General features: G+C 53.9%; 1 protein-coding gene across 12 annotated transcripts in view; it reads left to right on the top strand.

Annotated features, from left to right (window-relative positions):
* Camta1 (calmodulin binding transcription activator 1) overlaps positions 1 to 15,798 on the top strand; it is an 836,898-nt gene that overhangs the window by 729,416 nt on the left and 91,684 nt on the right. For all 12 annotated transcript variants that reach the window (XR_015619938.1, XR_015619939.1, XR_015619936.1 and 9 more), the window contains 1 exon segment: positions 15,136 to 15,276. Coding sequence is in view for 8 of the 12 variants with exons in the window: in XM_087550157.1 (XP_087406283.1) it covers positions 15,136 to 15,276 (141 nt within the window). In the remaining 4 variants the exon portion in view is untranslated.

Here is a 15,798-nt window from a genome sequence, read left to right as displayed (position 1 = left end):
AGGGCTTTCCGTAATTGAGTTGATTTCATTTCATCGGCAAAGTAGAGCTTTCTGCAGCAACTGTCAGGTGCGAGTCACCGAGACAGATGGCCAAGGCTCCAGGAAGCCGAGGATCTTTGTTCCTACAAAGATCTACCCCTACCAGCTGGGCTCAGCCAGACTGGGAAAACCACAAGGCTTCCCAGTGCGTGTCAGGGCCCCTGCTGATTGTCTACTCAGACACCATTGGGACCTGGTAGTGCGGACCCGTAGGTCACTCAGGAGCAGGACCATTCTGAGCTAGCCAGAGGGGCTACTCAGTTACTGGACACAACAGGCGAGTCACTAAAATATTCTGTGGGCTACAAATGGAAGCTTAGGGGTAGCTGCCATGAGCCACTTCTTCTGAAAGTCCCTATTTGCCCACATCCCAGTATGTCAGAAGCCAGGGCTTACTAGGGACAACATGTTATGTACTGGATGAAGACCCAAAAGGTCCACCCTGGGGCTCTGTCGGGACAGAGCATCTCCCAGGCTGTCTTCCTGAGTTCATGTACTGTCTCTGATACTGCAGGTGGCCCAGGGGCCTTGACTGAAACTCCAACTGTGTCTACATGGGCCTGACGCTGCTGGCATAGCTCTCTCTCCTGTCATTGGCAGGCAATGCCTCCTCCTATGCACCCATCCTGAGGCTTGGTGGCCATCTTGCCTTGGGTTCCTATATCTGGTTTCTCCTCTCTTTCTTTCTTTTTCCTCCTCACTTTGGTTTCTGGACTCAGCCTATATACAACCCCTACCCCCGTGGCTTAGCTCATATACGCTAAAGCCCCCTAGTCTCCTCAAACCTCTACTCCAGGGAGCATCAGATTGAAACAAACCTGCCACCGTTATCCAGAGGAAACCACACAGCCTCCGCCTCATCCCACAGAGCGAGGAAACATGGGAAGCCCTGACATAGAGTTGGTGCTCAGAACGGCATGGGACGTAAGCAGAAAGTGTCTGCAGGACCCTGGACAGCAGATCACAGCCTCCAGCATCCAGGCTGTGAGACAGGAGACTCTCCTGATATGCCTTCCTATCCCAGGGCCAGCAGTCCTGGTTCTTAGGTTCCCTGCTTCTAATTCATAACCCAGATGGCACCAAGGGACATGAACAAACACAGACAGGGGTCCTACCCAAGCCCTCATGGGCCCCTTGAGACTATTTGTCCTTTCTCACAGGTAGTGCCTCAGATTAGCTGGGGCAGGGACTCGGCCCAGAACACACTCTAATGCTGCCTGGTAAGAGAGTGGACGGAACCAGAGCTTGGACTCAGGACACTAACCATTGTCCTGGTTCTATGGCCACCGTGAAACTGGAATTCGGTTCTTGCTACCTGTCACTCACAGAAACCAATGAGTGGAGGCTAGGATTAGCATTTCACATTATTCAGAAACCCAGGAATCTGAGAAGATGGCGGGCAGGCTAGCTTCCTGAAACTGTCTTCTGTGTCGTCTCCAGTCAGCAGACTATCTAGGGTCGGAGACAGAGACAGTCACTCACCCTTGGGCTCGGCCCTCTGGTCAGGGTCAGTCCTGCTTCTGAGACTGGTGATGTCTGCGTCCCTCTCCTGAACGGCCCCTGCCTTCTTGCTGGCACTTTTTTTTCTTTTTCTTTTTTTTTTTTCTTTTCTTTTCTTTTCTTTTTTTTTTTTTTTTGGTTCTTTTATTCGGAGCTGGGGACCGAGCCCAGGGCCTTGCGCTTGCAAGGCAAGCGCTCTACCACTGAGCTAAATCCCCAACCCCTCTTGCTGGCACTTAATGACCACTTCCAAAATAAAGGCCCTAAGGAGGGCTCTTGACTTGAAAAGGTGGCAAGGGTCCAAGGGCTTCTGCCCCGGTCCACATCCTCAGTACTCTGTCTAGGGGGAGCTTGTCTCCAAAACTCAGGTAGAAGGAGGGCACATTGATTCCTTCCCTCTGGAACAGTCATATATGTCTTCTGGGTCACTGCTGCCTGCCAGTGGCAAATTAGAGCCTGTTTGCAGATGAAAGGTTCTGCCCAGGCCACCAGGAGCAGATGACTGGGTCCTGGCACACGTGTCCGAGACCGTCTGTACCAGAAGGACACCAGGGACACGCTACCAGGAAAGCCATGTCTGCCAAGGCGACCCTTATGCTCTGCCTAGGGCTTCCTCGCTAAATGCACACAGACAGCTTCCTCCTGAAGACATCCGTGCCAAGTCTCCTGACACCTTGCACAAGGGTGCCACCTCCAGGCCAGGCAAGAGTCTCAGGTTCCCAAACTCCAGGGGACAAAACGCAGGCTTGATTTGGCTTCCAAGGTTTAATGGGGCTGGGAGAACAGAGGATGGGGGGGGAGGGGGTGAGTGAACGCTCGTTCAGAGCCTGCAGTGCGTCAAGGAAGTTACATAAAAAACTACAAGGAGACCAAGAGGTCGAATCACTCCATGGATGGTGTATGCCTGTCCTGGGCTGTGCTGTGCGGGCAGCCCTGCCTGGGAACGGACGTTTGGAAGCACAGCCCCTATAAGTGCCTAGCTGCTGGTTGAGCTTGCATAGCTCACAGATGCCAGCCAGCAGTATTCGGGGAAAGCACTGTCTGCTGAGAGCCAAGAAGCCATCAGATGGGTTCCAGAATCCGGCATAGCATGAATGCTGGAGCCAAATGCATTAGCTTTACGACTCGCATTCCTTCGAAGGCTTCCCCGTTTGATGCCCTGATGTTTTCCGATCTCTCTGCCCGTCAGAGTTGCCAGTAGCTGAATCGGGAACGTGACACTGATGGGTATAAGCCCTCTGTCTGCACTCAGCCTCTGTCTTATCGCGCCCACCTCGTCCGGCAAGGAAGACGCAACACGGTCGGATTCTTCTCAACAGCCTTTATTGCAGGACCACCTCTTTGCTGATACGGGGACCTCGAGCAGCAAAAGCGCTCACCTAATATACACAACAGGCTGGGGCTATGCTAATTGTCTTTCAGGGATTGGCAGAGCACGAATCACCCCACTATCACCCCACTATCACCCCACTATCACCCCACCATCACCCCTGCTACTTGTCCTCCAGGGATTGGCGGAGCATGAATCCCTCATTAGCATATTACCGTACTGGCCAACTGACGCCAGGTGCAAAACCTACGCATGCGCAGTACCGTTGTTCACCACAGGAGGGCGCCCTACACTGTCTCACCTGCGTAGAAGCAGGAGAGGGGCTCCTTCTCCTATCTGATTCTTTGGACAGAAGGGCCTTTTCCCTTCGCCTGCAGTCTGAGGAGCCCGCGTGTGAAAGAGCAAACACAGGGGGGAAATTAAGATGTCTGACTGAATTCCCAACGGGCTTCCCAAGAGCTTCCCTGACTTTCGTAATCCCTCCTGGCTAAACAACGGTGGCTTACGTCAAAAAGAAACGTCTTTCGCTTTCACTTTTTGCATCTTTCCACACAGTCCAGGATTGAAATGCCGGTCCCCTGTTTCTGAAGTCAGCCCCTCAGGCTCCTCCCTGCTGGTGCTCTGCCATTTTCCCGGGTGCTGCTCACTTCTACAGGTTAAAGATGGCCCGCTCCAGCCCTCGCCCATCACGACTGCATTCCGACCAATGAAAAGGACAAGGAAAAAAAAATGGAGAACAAGCCTCTTCCCGTTACAGGCAGGGCCACAAAATAACACACAACATCTCTACTTATGTGACATTGAGCAGCACGTTGTCCCAGACTGGCCCCCACGTGGAGAGGAACCCGAGGCAGTATGACGTTGTGCTGGGCACGATTTTTTGTTTTGTTTTTTGTTTTTTTTTGTTTTTGTTTTTGTTTTTGTTTTTTTGTTTTTTTTTTTTTTTGAGAAATGACTTTCTCCCTGTGAAGTGAGCATGAGTACCCTGTGAGTTTCAGGTTCCCTGGCTTACAGTAAGGTGAGCTGCTCATCTCAGGCCAAAAGTCTGGACGGGACGGCCTGGGGTTCTGTCTGGGATGGGAGAGAACTCATCTGCATACAGCCTGTCCCACCCTGGAACTCCTGGAATCTACTCTCCCACAGCTGCTCCCAAGCCTCAGCTTAGCTCCCAAGCAAACTTCACTAGCAAGAGCAAAATGCTAGGACAGGAAGGCCAGCTGCAGGGGGATGCTTTCGAGTGGACAGCTGGTCTGCAAGCAAGGCTCTGGCTCTTGGTCCTTCTAGCTTGCTAAGAAATTTGTTCAGTAGCTCAAAGCCAACACCACCACCATCACCACGGCCCAAATCGAGCACTCTTAGCTTCTGTGACCCAACGGAGAGCCAGATAAAACTGGTTCCCATGGGGCACCCATGCTTTCTGCCCTATCCCATTTCCTGGCTGCCCATCAGGTAAGAGGACGCCAGCCTTTTCCTGGCTAGCAACCTGTGCCATTGTAGCAGCCAGACTATTCCCAGCCCTGGGCACAATCCTACCCAGCTGTCCCCACCTTGGGGCTCTATTTGGAGCCCCCTGAATGGGGCCAGATGGCCCTGCAAGAACAAGCAAGTTTTCAGCAGGCCTTCACCACCCCCAGAAAGCCCCAGCCTTTAGCCTGCCCAGTTTCGGTTCTGCCTAACTGTCTTCCGGGTCCCTAGATGCCTAGGGCAGGTGTCTTCAGCTGCAAAAGGAGGGCCAAGTAGAAAAGTTGCCTGGAAAGACAGCCTAGGCCTGGGCCAGCAGTCACCTCATACCCCCACTGCTCCTGCAGTGTCCCATAATGCCAAGCGCGCTTGCACACATAGGTTCTACTCACGTGCACGTAGCACCCTCGCCACCTTGGACACACATAGACTGGGACACACACGAGAGGTCAGAATGGGTTTCTGACCCCATGACCTTCTGAAACTTTCTCCCAAAACAACACCAACCCCTTGCCTACAAGTCAAGGGCAAGGGCACTCTGAGAACCAGCCAGACTAGGCCGCACGCATAAGAAGTGACTCTGTGGTTTGGGTGGCAGTGCCAGCCAAGGGGACGCCATGTAAAAGGACTTCCAGCAGAGGCCAGAGGCAGAACGCAAACTTGGCAGAGCTGAGCTGTGAGGAGACAGCACTGTCTCTCCTGGTCTTGGCCAGTCCTCTGAGCTCTCTGAATGGCCATGTCCTCTGTCCTGGGATGGATGATGAGCAGGTTGACAAGTCCCTGTGGCCCTGAAATGGCATCACAGATGTCAAATGACCAGTGTCCTGGCTGCAGTTAGGAGGAAAAACCTACCCAAAAGCTAGAGCAGCGCCCCCTGGAGGCCAAGTCCTTAGCTCACAACCCCTGTGTGCCCAGCAAGGACACCCAAAGGCCACCTGGACATCTCCTGTCTTTCTTCAGCCAGAGTGGGACCACTGAGCTCTGGGCTACACTGGGCTACACTGGGCTACACTGGGCTACACTGGGCTTTGGGAAGAGGCCAAACAGGAGGAAGCCCAGGCCGTCCTTCAGGGAACGCGATCAAAGGGAGCCTGCCTAGAAGGCATCACAGGAGTGTAAGGTGAATAGGAGGTCAAGGACAGCCATGCTCTAGGGCCCCCCAGGCCATCAGCCGAGAGGATGGTGTGTTAGGGCATCCCAGGCAGTGTGTGGAACATCAAGAAGGAAGCAGAGGTGAGGTGAGTAGGAACAGTGTGTCAACGTCAGGACGGTAGCCTGCAGGAATGGTTGACTATGAAGCAATGTAGACTGAGCTGAACGTTTAGTGTGAGAGAAGAGAGGCCACGTTGGGCATAGAAGCGGAGGCCATCCATGTTGAACGTTGGGTAGGGGCCATGATAGGCGTAGGAGCGGAAACCATGTTGGGGGAGGGGTGGAAGCCATGCTGAGAATGAAGAGATCGAGGCCATGTTGAGTGTGTGGGAGGGTGAGGGGAAATCATAGTAGAGGCCCTGGTGAGTGTGGACTGGAGGTCATAGTGCGGGTGGGATAGAACCACGTTGGCTTTGGGGCCAACTGTAAGGCCGGGGTGGTGGCCATGGTGAGCAAGAGGTCGAGGGTACCCTATTGCTCCTAGCTGTCCTCAGATGCCTTGGCTCTTTGGTCTTTACTGGAAATGTTTTTGGGAATCATGTCTCAGCCCTTCTCCGCACTCTCAGAAGGGCCTTTTCCAGCCCCAGGGCAGCCAGCATAGGGTAGGGAGACTGCAGACAGGGACCCCGCATTGTGAAGCCATAGCTTCAGAGGCAAAGAAGAGACAGAGAAGTACCTTTCCTAGGAACTCCCCACCCAGCTTCTCTGCTACCCTGTCCTCCAGTCCCCAGAGTACCTTCCCACCTGTCCCAGGATGCCCACTGGTGCCAACACCCCTGAGCTCAGAGTATCGTGTTTTCTCACGATTTTTTTCTTCAAAAAAGACAAATTCCGTATGGGCCAGGTGTTTATTTGTTTTGCTTTTTTGCTTAGATTGTAATCCTGGTGATTATGGAGTACAAGAAGGTCCACGAGGGGTACACCTTCCCTGGGCCTTCTAGACCAGTTCCTGGTCCTTTAGCGCCACCTGGTGGCCAGTGGTAGTAGAGCGCCTCCAGGATGAGCCTAGCGGGAATGATTATGATCGGCCCGCGGAAGTGACAAAGCAACCGCCCACGGACTGCAAGTGTGGGCATGAGAAGAGCAGGGAGTCGGGGACCAGCTTCAGGTTGACTGCTGCTAGGGAGGGTTGAGGCTTCTTCCAGTGTTCCTGCCGCGGAGGAAGACCTCTGGAATAGAAGTGACAGACTCAGGAGGAAGCTTGGGTGTCTAGGCTGCCCTGTCTGTGGATCAGAGCACCCAGCTGCACCTTCCCTCCTGGATCACTGCAGCACAGGGAGACCTAGCACACAGCCCATCGGCAGGAGCCATTTCACTTCGGAAGCACCTGGGCAGGTCTAGAAAATGCAGGTTCTGGGGGCCCTGCTTTGTTCTGATTTCTAGGGTGGAAGCCAGCCAAGGGACTCTGGATGTTTTACAAACCACTCTCCTGCTGTAATTGCCGACCTTTATTTCCCAGAAACTCTAGCCTGAAGCAGACACCAGAAGGAGGCCAACCCTGGGCTAGTACCCTCACCCCTGGACCTCTTGGGATGGCAAGGAGGCAGGGTGGGAGATTTATCAGGAAACTTTCAGAGGGAAATGTCCCGAAGTTAGAAGTCCTAGTTTCTGGATGTTCCAGAACTGAGTTGTCTCCCTAGACTCCTGATTAAGAACTGCCACCCCCAATACTTTATGGGTTTGCAGTTTGAGTCTCAGTGCCAGCACAGGGTGTTATTTCTTGGAAGCCATGAGACTGAGTGAGGTTCGAACCCAGAGCCTCACCCATGCGGGGCAAGTGCCACCACTGAACCACGGTGTAAGCCCTTTCTCCATTTTGAAGATAGGACCTTGCTAAGTTTCCCAGGCTGGACTTGAACTTGTGGCCATCTGAGTTGCTTGGATTTCACACCTGTGCCACCAAGGCCCGGCTGACACAGTTGTCTTGCTGAGCACTTGTTGACTTCAACCCAAGAAAAGTCCTAAGTATGAACTGTACCTATAAAAAGAACACCTTTGTCCCTGGGGCCAAGAATAGCATCTCTGTCCTTAGGGGTAGAAAGAAGTCTTGTGTCCTGCTGTGACTGCAGGACCTGAGAGTCTGAGAAAACAAAAATAGACCCCCAAAGGCCTGAGGAGGATTCCCTCTGCACTGTGCCATCCCTGGGTAGGAGCTGCTGTCCTGCAACCTCAGATAGACTGAGCCCTTACTCTGCTCTGCCACATCCTGGCAATATACTTCATCCTGCTACGCCTCGGCCACCTTCCAACCAGGCACGGAGGTGGGTTCCTTCGGCAGAATCCCCCTGCCTCTGGGACCTTGGTTTGTTTTGCAAATGTTCTTTTTTCCCTTCAGGCTAGATCCTACTGAGCTGATGTGTCCCCCAGGAGGGACATGCTTCTGGTTTCCTGCCTGTCCCTAGCTGCTTTCCTTTGAGGCTCCTTGGGTGCTTGTACCCCTAGGTTGTTCCAGAAGTCTCCTCCGGCTTTCTCCTCCCCATTCACCAGCTCAGCTAACCTTTGTGACTTCCTCTCAGGCCTGTCAAGGATCTGATTCTGAACCAGAGATCAGCTCGCTAAAGAGGAGACCGTCTAGTGAGATGTGGAAGTCTCGAACTCCCTAGGTTTTTTTTGTTGTTGTTGTTGTTGTTTTTGTTTTTGTTTTTTTCTTTTTTTTTTTTTTTTCGGAGCTTGGGACTGAACCCAGGGCCTTGTGCTTGCTAGGCAAGCGCTCTACCACTGAGCTAAATCCCCAACCCCAAACTCCCTAGGTTTTTTGTCTCTCCAAGAATCCTAATTTCTGGACCACACAGTTGGGAGTTAAGAAGGGGCTTCCCCTAAGGGAACCCAGCCATCTGAAATGTCCCTAATTTCAAGTGGCCCTGAAGGACTGGACACCCGGCTGTTTACAACCACATGTTTCCTCACTAACTGGCTTTTCCCTCAAGTGGTGGGAGGGACTGGTGACTCCAGATTTGAAGGAACAATACCAGGAGAGGCTCCTCTCCCTGCCACATTGAGCTCCCAGCATTGCCAAGGTTTCTAGCACGTTCATGAAGAGTCCCTAGCCCATTGGGAGGAGAGGCTATGCCTCATGAGGCAGAAGTAGACAGCCAAGGCCAGTTTCTAGCCACCATGTCTGCCTTTAAGGTTCCCCAAGAGGCCAAATGCAGAAGCCAAGGCCATGCTATCCCCATGTGGTCTAGATTCCCTGATCTAGGAGTCCTGACCCCTCACCTCCAACGCCCCCCACCTCTGAAGCAATATGGCCAGGGTAAGTCCCCCACTCCACAGCTGACATCAAGCCTCAGCTTCTGGCAATCTCTAGGGGCGAGTGCGACAGGGCATGAAGTCCAGGCCTCCCAATAGGAAGGGGCCCCTAGCATGCCGCGTCTGGAGACACTGCATGCAGAGGATTGATCCTTGCACACAGCCAGCACGCAGGCCACCCCAAACCCTCAGCCCCAGCAGTGCTTCTCAGAATGAGAGCTGAGTGGGGAGATGGGGAGCTGGCTAGCGTGTGGGTGTCTGGATATGAGAAGTTAAATCTAATGAAAACTTCATCTAGTTGAACCAAGAAATCAGAAGCAGGCCCTTTATTCCTGTCAACAAGGATACAGTGAGGACTAAACCTACGCACGGCTGCCATTGCCTACTGACCTTGTTGCTATGGTGACAGCCTTTGAGCATCAACAACTCCGAAGAATTCCGAAAGGGCTCTCATTCACTGGCAGCTAGGCACAGAAATGGGCTCCCTCTCCAGCTGGCTCTGTCACATGGCTCACAAGTAGGGTGACCCCATAACCAGGCTGAACTGGGAGTGTCCCTGGGTCCAGGGTGACCTGGTTTGGACAAGTTAAACAAGTGGCCAACCTTATGTGGGTCACTCTTAAGTGGCAGGTGCTATGTGAAAGGGGAGATGAGCCCAGAGGAGGAAGGGAAGGGGTGATCCAACAAACCCTGGGACAAAGACACTGCCACAGAGACACTGGACAGAGAGACACTGCCACAGAGACACTGCCACGGAGACACTGCCACAGAGACACTGTCACAGAGACTACAGAGACACTAAATAGAGACACTGTCACAGAGACCCTGTCACAGAGACACTGCCACAGAGACACTGGACAGAGAGACACTGCCACAGAGACACTGACAGAGACACTGTCACAGAGACTACCACAGAGACACTAAATAGAGACACTGTCACAGAGACATTGCCACACAGACACTGCCACACAGACACTGCCACAGAGAGACACTGTCACACAGACACTGACAGAGACACTGCCACACAGACACTGCCACAGAGACACTGCCACAGCGATACTGTCACAGAGACACTAAATAGAGACACTGTCACAGAGACACTACCACAGAGAGACACTGCCACACAGACACTGACAGAGACACTGCCACACAGACATGGCCACTTCTCTCCTATTTGCCCCAGTGCCAAGCATCTCTCCCTGTGGGGATGGGTCAGTGTGGTTTCTCACTGGTGCACCTGTGCCATTGCTGTGGCAATTTAAGCTCTGACACACCTGTCCTGTCATCTTTCTGAAAACAGAGGAGCCTCCAGGGCTGACAGCCCCTCCTTCCTTCCCTTCATTCTGTTCCTTCCCAGAGTCTGTCCCCCTGGCATGAAGTCACTGTCCCTCTACACCAAACCTGAGTCTCCCTTACCACTGTGTCCTTAAAGTCCCCGGGGAGATGGTGTGGAGCCAGGGGAAGCCATGACAGCTGTGTTATAGCTGAGGGGACCCAGGCAGAAGAACTCTTCCAGGGAACACAAGCAAGGAGCTGCAGCCACCCCGAGGCTGCTGCAGAGGCCGCTGTGGCGGAGTTACCCGCCTGCCTCGGGCTTGCAGTGCCAGCACGGTCTTCCCTCTCAGCCTTCAGCATGCACAGCCATGAGACCAGGATGAACATCTGCCGACATATACACACCACTAGCTCACCTCAGAGGCAGGAGTGCCAAGCGAGGAGGCTGGGTCTCAGGGCTGCATGTTCCACAAAGGTCTTAGCCGCACTTCCAAATCCCTGATAAAGCCATTCCACAAGCTCATCCCGTGTACAGGTCTCCACACATTTCCTATGCTGGCACTCCCCTGCAGAGATGGAGGCCAGGCTATACCTCCTGCTACCTGGGCTAGAGCAAGATCGGAGCTGCAGCCCTAATGTGAACCCCCTCTCCCCTCCCTCTGCTTGGGGAGGGGGTTCCCAATAGTACCTACCTGCCAGGCATCCTCCCAGCCTTCTCTATTCCCCCATTCCTCCTTGTCCCCCTGCTCTCCCAGCTCCTCCCTCCTCCTCCAGGTCCTCCCTACTCCCCCCTGCTCTTCCAGCTCCTCCATTGCTGCCCCAGCTACCCCCACACTCCTGCACCTGAACTTGGCCTTCCACCCTCCAGAACTGTGCAGAATGCACCTCTGCTCATTGTAACCCCTGCCCTAGCCTGTGGTGTTCAGCGGTTATTGCAGAAAGCAGTCCACAAGGCACCCCTGCAGCGAAGCACCCCTGGCCGGGGTGTGTACACCATGGATATTGGTTGTTTCCAGTTCTGGAGACTGGAATGACAAGGTCAGAGCGACTTTGAGGTTGGTTTCCTGTGAGGCCTCGTTCTGCCTTGTGCAGTCTCTGGCTGCCTTCTAGCTCTGACCTCGTGTGGCTTCTCTCTGTGCTGAAGCACTTCTGCCTATTGCATGGGGTCCTACGACCTCAGCTACTAATGATGTCCTTGAAAACTTATTGGGGGCTGGGCAGGTGCAGCTTTCGGGGGGGCGGGGATACCATTCAGATCATCACGGGAGGCTCTCCACCTCCTCTGGAGTCTCGGGACGGAACTGTCATAACCACGATGCCTTTGGCTGCCCAGGCCAAGTTCAAGCCTCCCACCATCACCCAGCCCCCTCCTCGACGTCTCAGTGAGTCTCCTCAGGACAGCTGGCTGCCTCTTGGGAAGGTGACCTCCATCTCTGAGCACAGCCGGGCACCGGCCCTGGCATTGGCTCTTTCACCTTGCCATGGTTCTGGTTAGGGAGAACATCTCGATCAGTCAGATCAGCACTGGTGTAAGGTGATTGGTGTCCTGACAGCTGTCCCCAGCTGTGGCTCTGCCTCTCAGCAGGCAGCCTGGGGCCTCAGGAGGGCTCAGCAGGAAGCCCCAAGATGGAGTGCTTTAAGAGGCCAGCATCTGCTTCCTGGTGTCTCTCTCTTGGTGAGGCCAAGGGTGATTTACCAGTTCCACAGCTGCTTTACTCCCTCTCTTGGACATTCCCTGGCCCTGCCTTCCTGGGGATACAGGCTCCCCCTCCACCCCTTAACCAGCCCAAAAGCTACCACCCAAGCTGCATGTATGGGGGCCTGAAGATGGGGTGCTTCTGGCTGAGATTTTTCTCAAGCTAGAGCATCCCAAATTGTGCTGGAAACAAAGAAATGACCAGGAGAGGACAGGCTGTTTTCCTGGCCATTCCTTTTTTTTTTTTTTTGGTCTCTGTGCCCCATCGTGACCTTGCATTCAGCTCTTCCTGAGTCCTCCTCTCTGCTCTCATAAGGAGGACATGGCCCAGGCAGGGGGGGTGAGTGGCAAGTGCCCTGTGCACTTCTAAACCTTCCCTTTCAAAACACATTTTCCCCCCTCCCCCCCGTAGAAATCTCCTTTCCCACTGATTCATTACGTGTCGGGAAGCCAAGCGTGACATGTTAAAAGCCGTCTTGATAGTATTTGCTATTCAGTACTAACAGCTCCCCATCCTGACGGAGGAGGCTTTTCTCCCCCTTCCCAGATGGAGGAAGGAGATGATCTACATATTGGACGTACCAAGACACCGGGTAATTTGCATTAAGCGTCCAGAAATTCTCTGCTTGCAATCTGTCACCCTTCGCCGGCTTTCGTTTTGTACTTCTACAACATACAGAAGAAGGCAAGAGGCAAAGAGGGGATGGGGACTGTGGCAGCCAGGGCAGGGCTGGAGAAGAAATGGGATGGTGGGGCCAGTCAGAAACTCAGGAAGATGCCCGCCAGCCCAGTAGAGGCTTAATAAGCTCACCCAACCCAAAGCCCCATCTAGGACTGACTCGGCTGGAAGCCAGCATTGGTGTTGCCCCGAGAACACGAGAACATGTATCTCTCTAGGAAATCAAGTTCATGTGAGCTGGGGGGTTCCCCAGGAGGCGGCTTGGCTTTGCAACTAATGTCTGCTTAAGGTTCCCATACTGGATGTTCTAAGGACACACACAAGGCCCTCCTTCTTGGACTTGAACTCCTTGCCAGATTAGGGTCAGGACAGAGCTACGTGTTCTATCTTGGTGGCATTTAAGGGCACAAGCGCGCGCGCGCACACACACACACACACACACACACACACACGCACGCACGCACGCACGCACGCACGCACGCACACACGACGCACGCACACCGTGGGCACTTTAAAACGTAACTGAAACACTTCAGCCCCGCAATGTCAAGCTGTCTGGGAAGTGGAGGAAGTACACAGCTAGGATCTGCTGTTGCACATTCCGGGGAGCAGAAGGGGAGCCTCCACAGTACCCTCCCACTCCTGCATGTGATATGTCAGCTCCCCCTCGCCCAGCCTGTTTTCTCATCCGTGAAATGAATCTGGAGAGGTACGTGACCTGGCCCCTGCCCGGGACCTTGCCGCTGCTGTCCAGCCTGTGTGCTGGGACTCTAGACAGAGCGTAATTTGGAAAGAAGATTACATGGCTGTGGTGATGCATAGCAACCTCTGGTCTGGGACACACTTTCCAGCTCTTGCAGATATCCTGGAGACGCAATGTTCAGAAAGAAGAAACCCAAATTGGTTTAATTAGCAGGATCTAAGGCCTCTTGGAGCTGTGGGGATTCCCATTCCCACTGGAAGATAGACACACACACACACACACACACACACACACACACACACACACGGGCGCATACCGGCGCGCGCACACATGCACACACACATGCACACGAAGCCCAAGAACAGAGTCCCCTTTCCCTACAGAAGGACGGGCCATAGATAACCATCATTTAGATGCACAGGCCCATCCCATAAAGCTCAGAACAGGCAGGAACATCTCCAAAGCTACACAGTTCGGCAGACTAACAGCAGAGGCCGCCTACCAAAGGCTGGAACTCACTAGAGACATCAGAAGCTAACAGAGTCAAGTCCCTGCAAACCCTCCGAGGACTAGAAGGCAAGGAAGTTGAGCAGTCGATCACCTGTGGCCAAGTGGGCAAGAGGCACCAAAAAGAAACCAGCCCGGAGAGGCACTGCCAGAGCACAGCCACAGACCCCGCTCCTTCCCCTGAAACCCCACCACAGTGACAACAAAAAGCAGCTTGAGGTGGACGGCCACCTTGGGGGTCTACACCGGGTTTCGAGGCCTGAGCTTCCTTCCCAACAGGACCTCAGCTATCACTACCTGCTTTGCTCCAGTCACGGCCACCCCAGCCCTCACCATTAACAGCTGTGACAACCCTGGTCTCTGTTCAGATTTTCACGATGGCACACAGACAGGCCTTCTAGCTGTCCATAACTTTACAGATGAGGAAGCAGGTTCAGAAAGCCAAACTAGCGTGCCTTGAACTCACACAGCTGAGATTCAACCTTGGCCTCGAACCCAGGTGTGAGCCTTGGCCCAGCTTCTTCCTGTCTTGCAGATCAGATGTGCCCCGCGACTGCATTCTGGAGCCCTGTGGGTATCTCTGTGTTTGATTCCCACCTACCTACCTTTTCCCCCCAGTCTTGTCCTGCCAGGCAGGTGGAAACCTCTCATTCTGGGCTTTTCGTCCCCAACTCCAGGGACTGCAGACAGCCAAGGGCGAGTCAAAGCCCTAGGGCAGTTGTAAAGAGGACTGTATTCCATTAGAACCAGAATGGAGTCCTCCACCCTCTGGGCTATGGGCCTACCATCCCTGTTGCCTGTGCAGTTTCTCTTATGATTCCCTTTGGAGTAGAGAAAAGTGGAGAGAGTAGGAAGCTTTGGAGAGAGCCCCCTCCACACTCCTGGGGTCCTCTGGTTACTGAATGCTTTCACCCTGTGGGCCTTCAAAGCCTTACAGTCTGCAGGCACATGACAGCACCCCGAAGCCTGTCATCCTCCCCGTCCTTGCTTTCTTCCTTCTCTTGGGAACCCCCTAAGGGGCCATCTCAGTACCTTTAACTTTGGAAAAGCAAAAGTGGTCGCAATCCCTTTTGGGGGGTCAAACCACCCTTCTTCACAAGGGCCGCATGTGAGATATCCCGCAAATCAGACTTGGATGTTACAGGGTCGTAACAGTAGCAAAATGACAGCTGTGAAGCAGCAATGAAGATAACTTTGTGGTTAGGAGTCACCACAGCCCTCGGAACTGTGTTAAAGGGCGGTGGCGTTAGGAAGGTTGAGAACCACTTCTGGAGGAGGGCCATTCCCCAGTTCAGCAAAGGAGAAGAACACGAGACCTCAGAGCTCCTAATGGAGCAGAGAGACTCTGGTGGCTAGCCCGGCCTCCCAAATCAGTCTTAGAACCAGCCTTCCAGCAGGCTGAGCTCTCAGAGAACCCGATACCACTCCCCACAACGACAGACCCATCACCAGCAGCTCCTGACATTTCCCTCCTTTCTCTCTCTCTCTCTCTCTCTCTCTCTCTCTCTCTCTCTCTCTCTCTCTCTCTCTCTCTCTCTCTGCAGTCCATGGTATCAAATGGACCTGCAGCAATGGGAATAGCAGCTCGGGCTTCTCCGTGGAGCAGCTGGTGCAGCAGATCCTCGACAGCCACCAGACCAAGCCCCAGCCACGGACCCACAACTGCCTCTGCACCGGCAGCCTGGGTGAGCTGGGGCCCTGGGGGACATGTGGTACTGGGCACTGGGCGGTATGCTCTGAAGTCCTGCCCAGTGGGGAAAGGGGTAAGGTCTCCAGAAGCCAGGTGGTGCAAGGCATTGTGGGGGCTCCGGGGCAGCGGCGGGGAGGGTACTGCCATTCAATGCAATGAGGGAAGGAAGGATCAAGTGGAGGGACTGAGCCACCCTGTCCTGGGAATGAAGAAGCCTGAGTTGAGGAGCCTAGAGAACAGGTAGGGTACAGAGAGGGAAGAGACAAGGAGTCCGTTTATATAACAGCAACTAAGAGAGGTACCCAGTAGGCCCTTCGCCCTAGTCCTGCCCCCAGAATCAGATTCACAGCCTGCTTTGGACAAGAGAGGGCCACCTCCAGTGAGGCTCTCTAAAGAGGCTGCGGGGACAGGAGTGGCACACAGACGCACGGGAAGTGTAGAGATGTTTGGTGTCCAGGGCCTCCGCACACTTACTGCACGTGCCCGTGGGGAGCGTGTTCGTGGGAAGCCTCTGCAG

The sequence above is a fragment of the Rattus norvegicus genome, chromosome 5 (genome assembly GCF_021556685.1).
Source record: "Rattus norvegicus strain SHRSP/BbbUtx chromosome 5, alternate assembly SHRSP_T2T, whole genome shotgun sequence".
Taxonomy (NCBI): domain Eukaryota; kingdom Metazoa; phylum Chordata; class Mammalia; order Rodentia; family Muridae; genus Rattus; species Rattus norvegicus.
The sequence above is the reverse complement of the archived record's forward strand: the minus strand, read 5'-3'. Positions and strand labels throughout refer to the sequence as shown.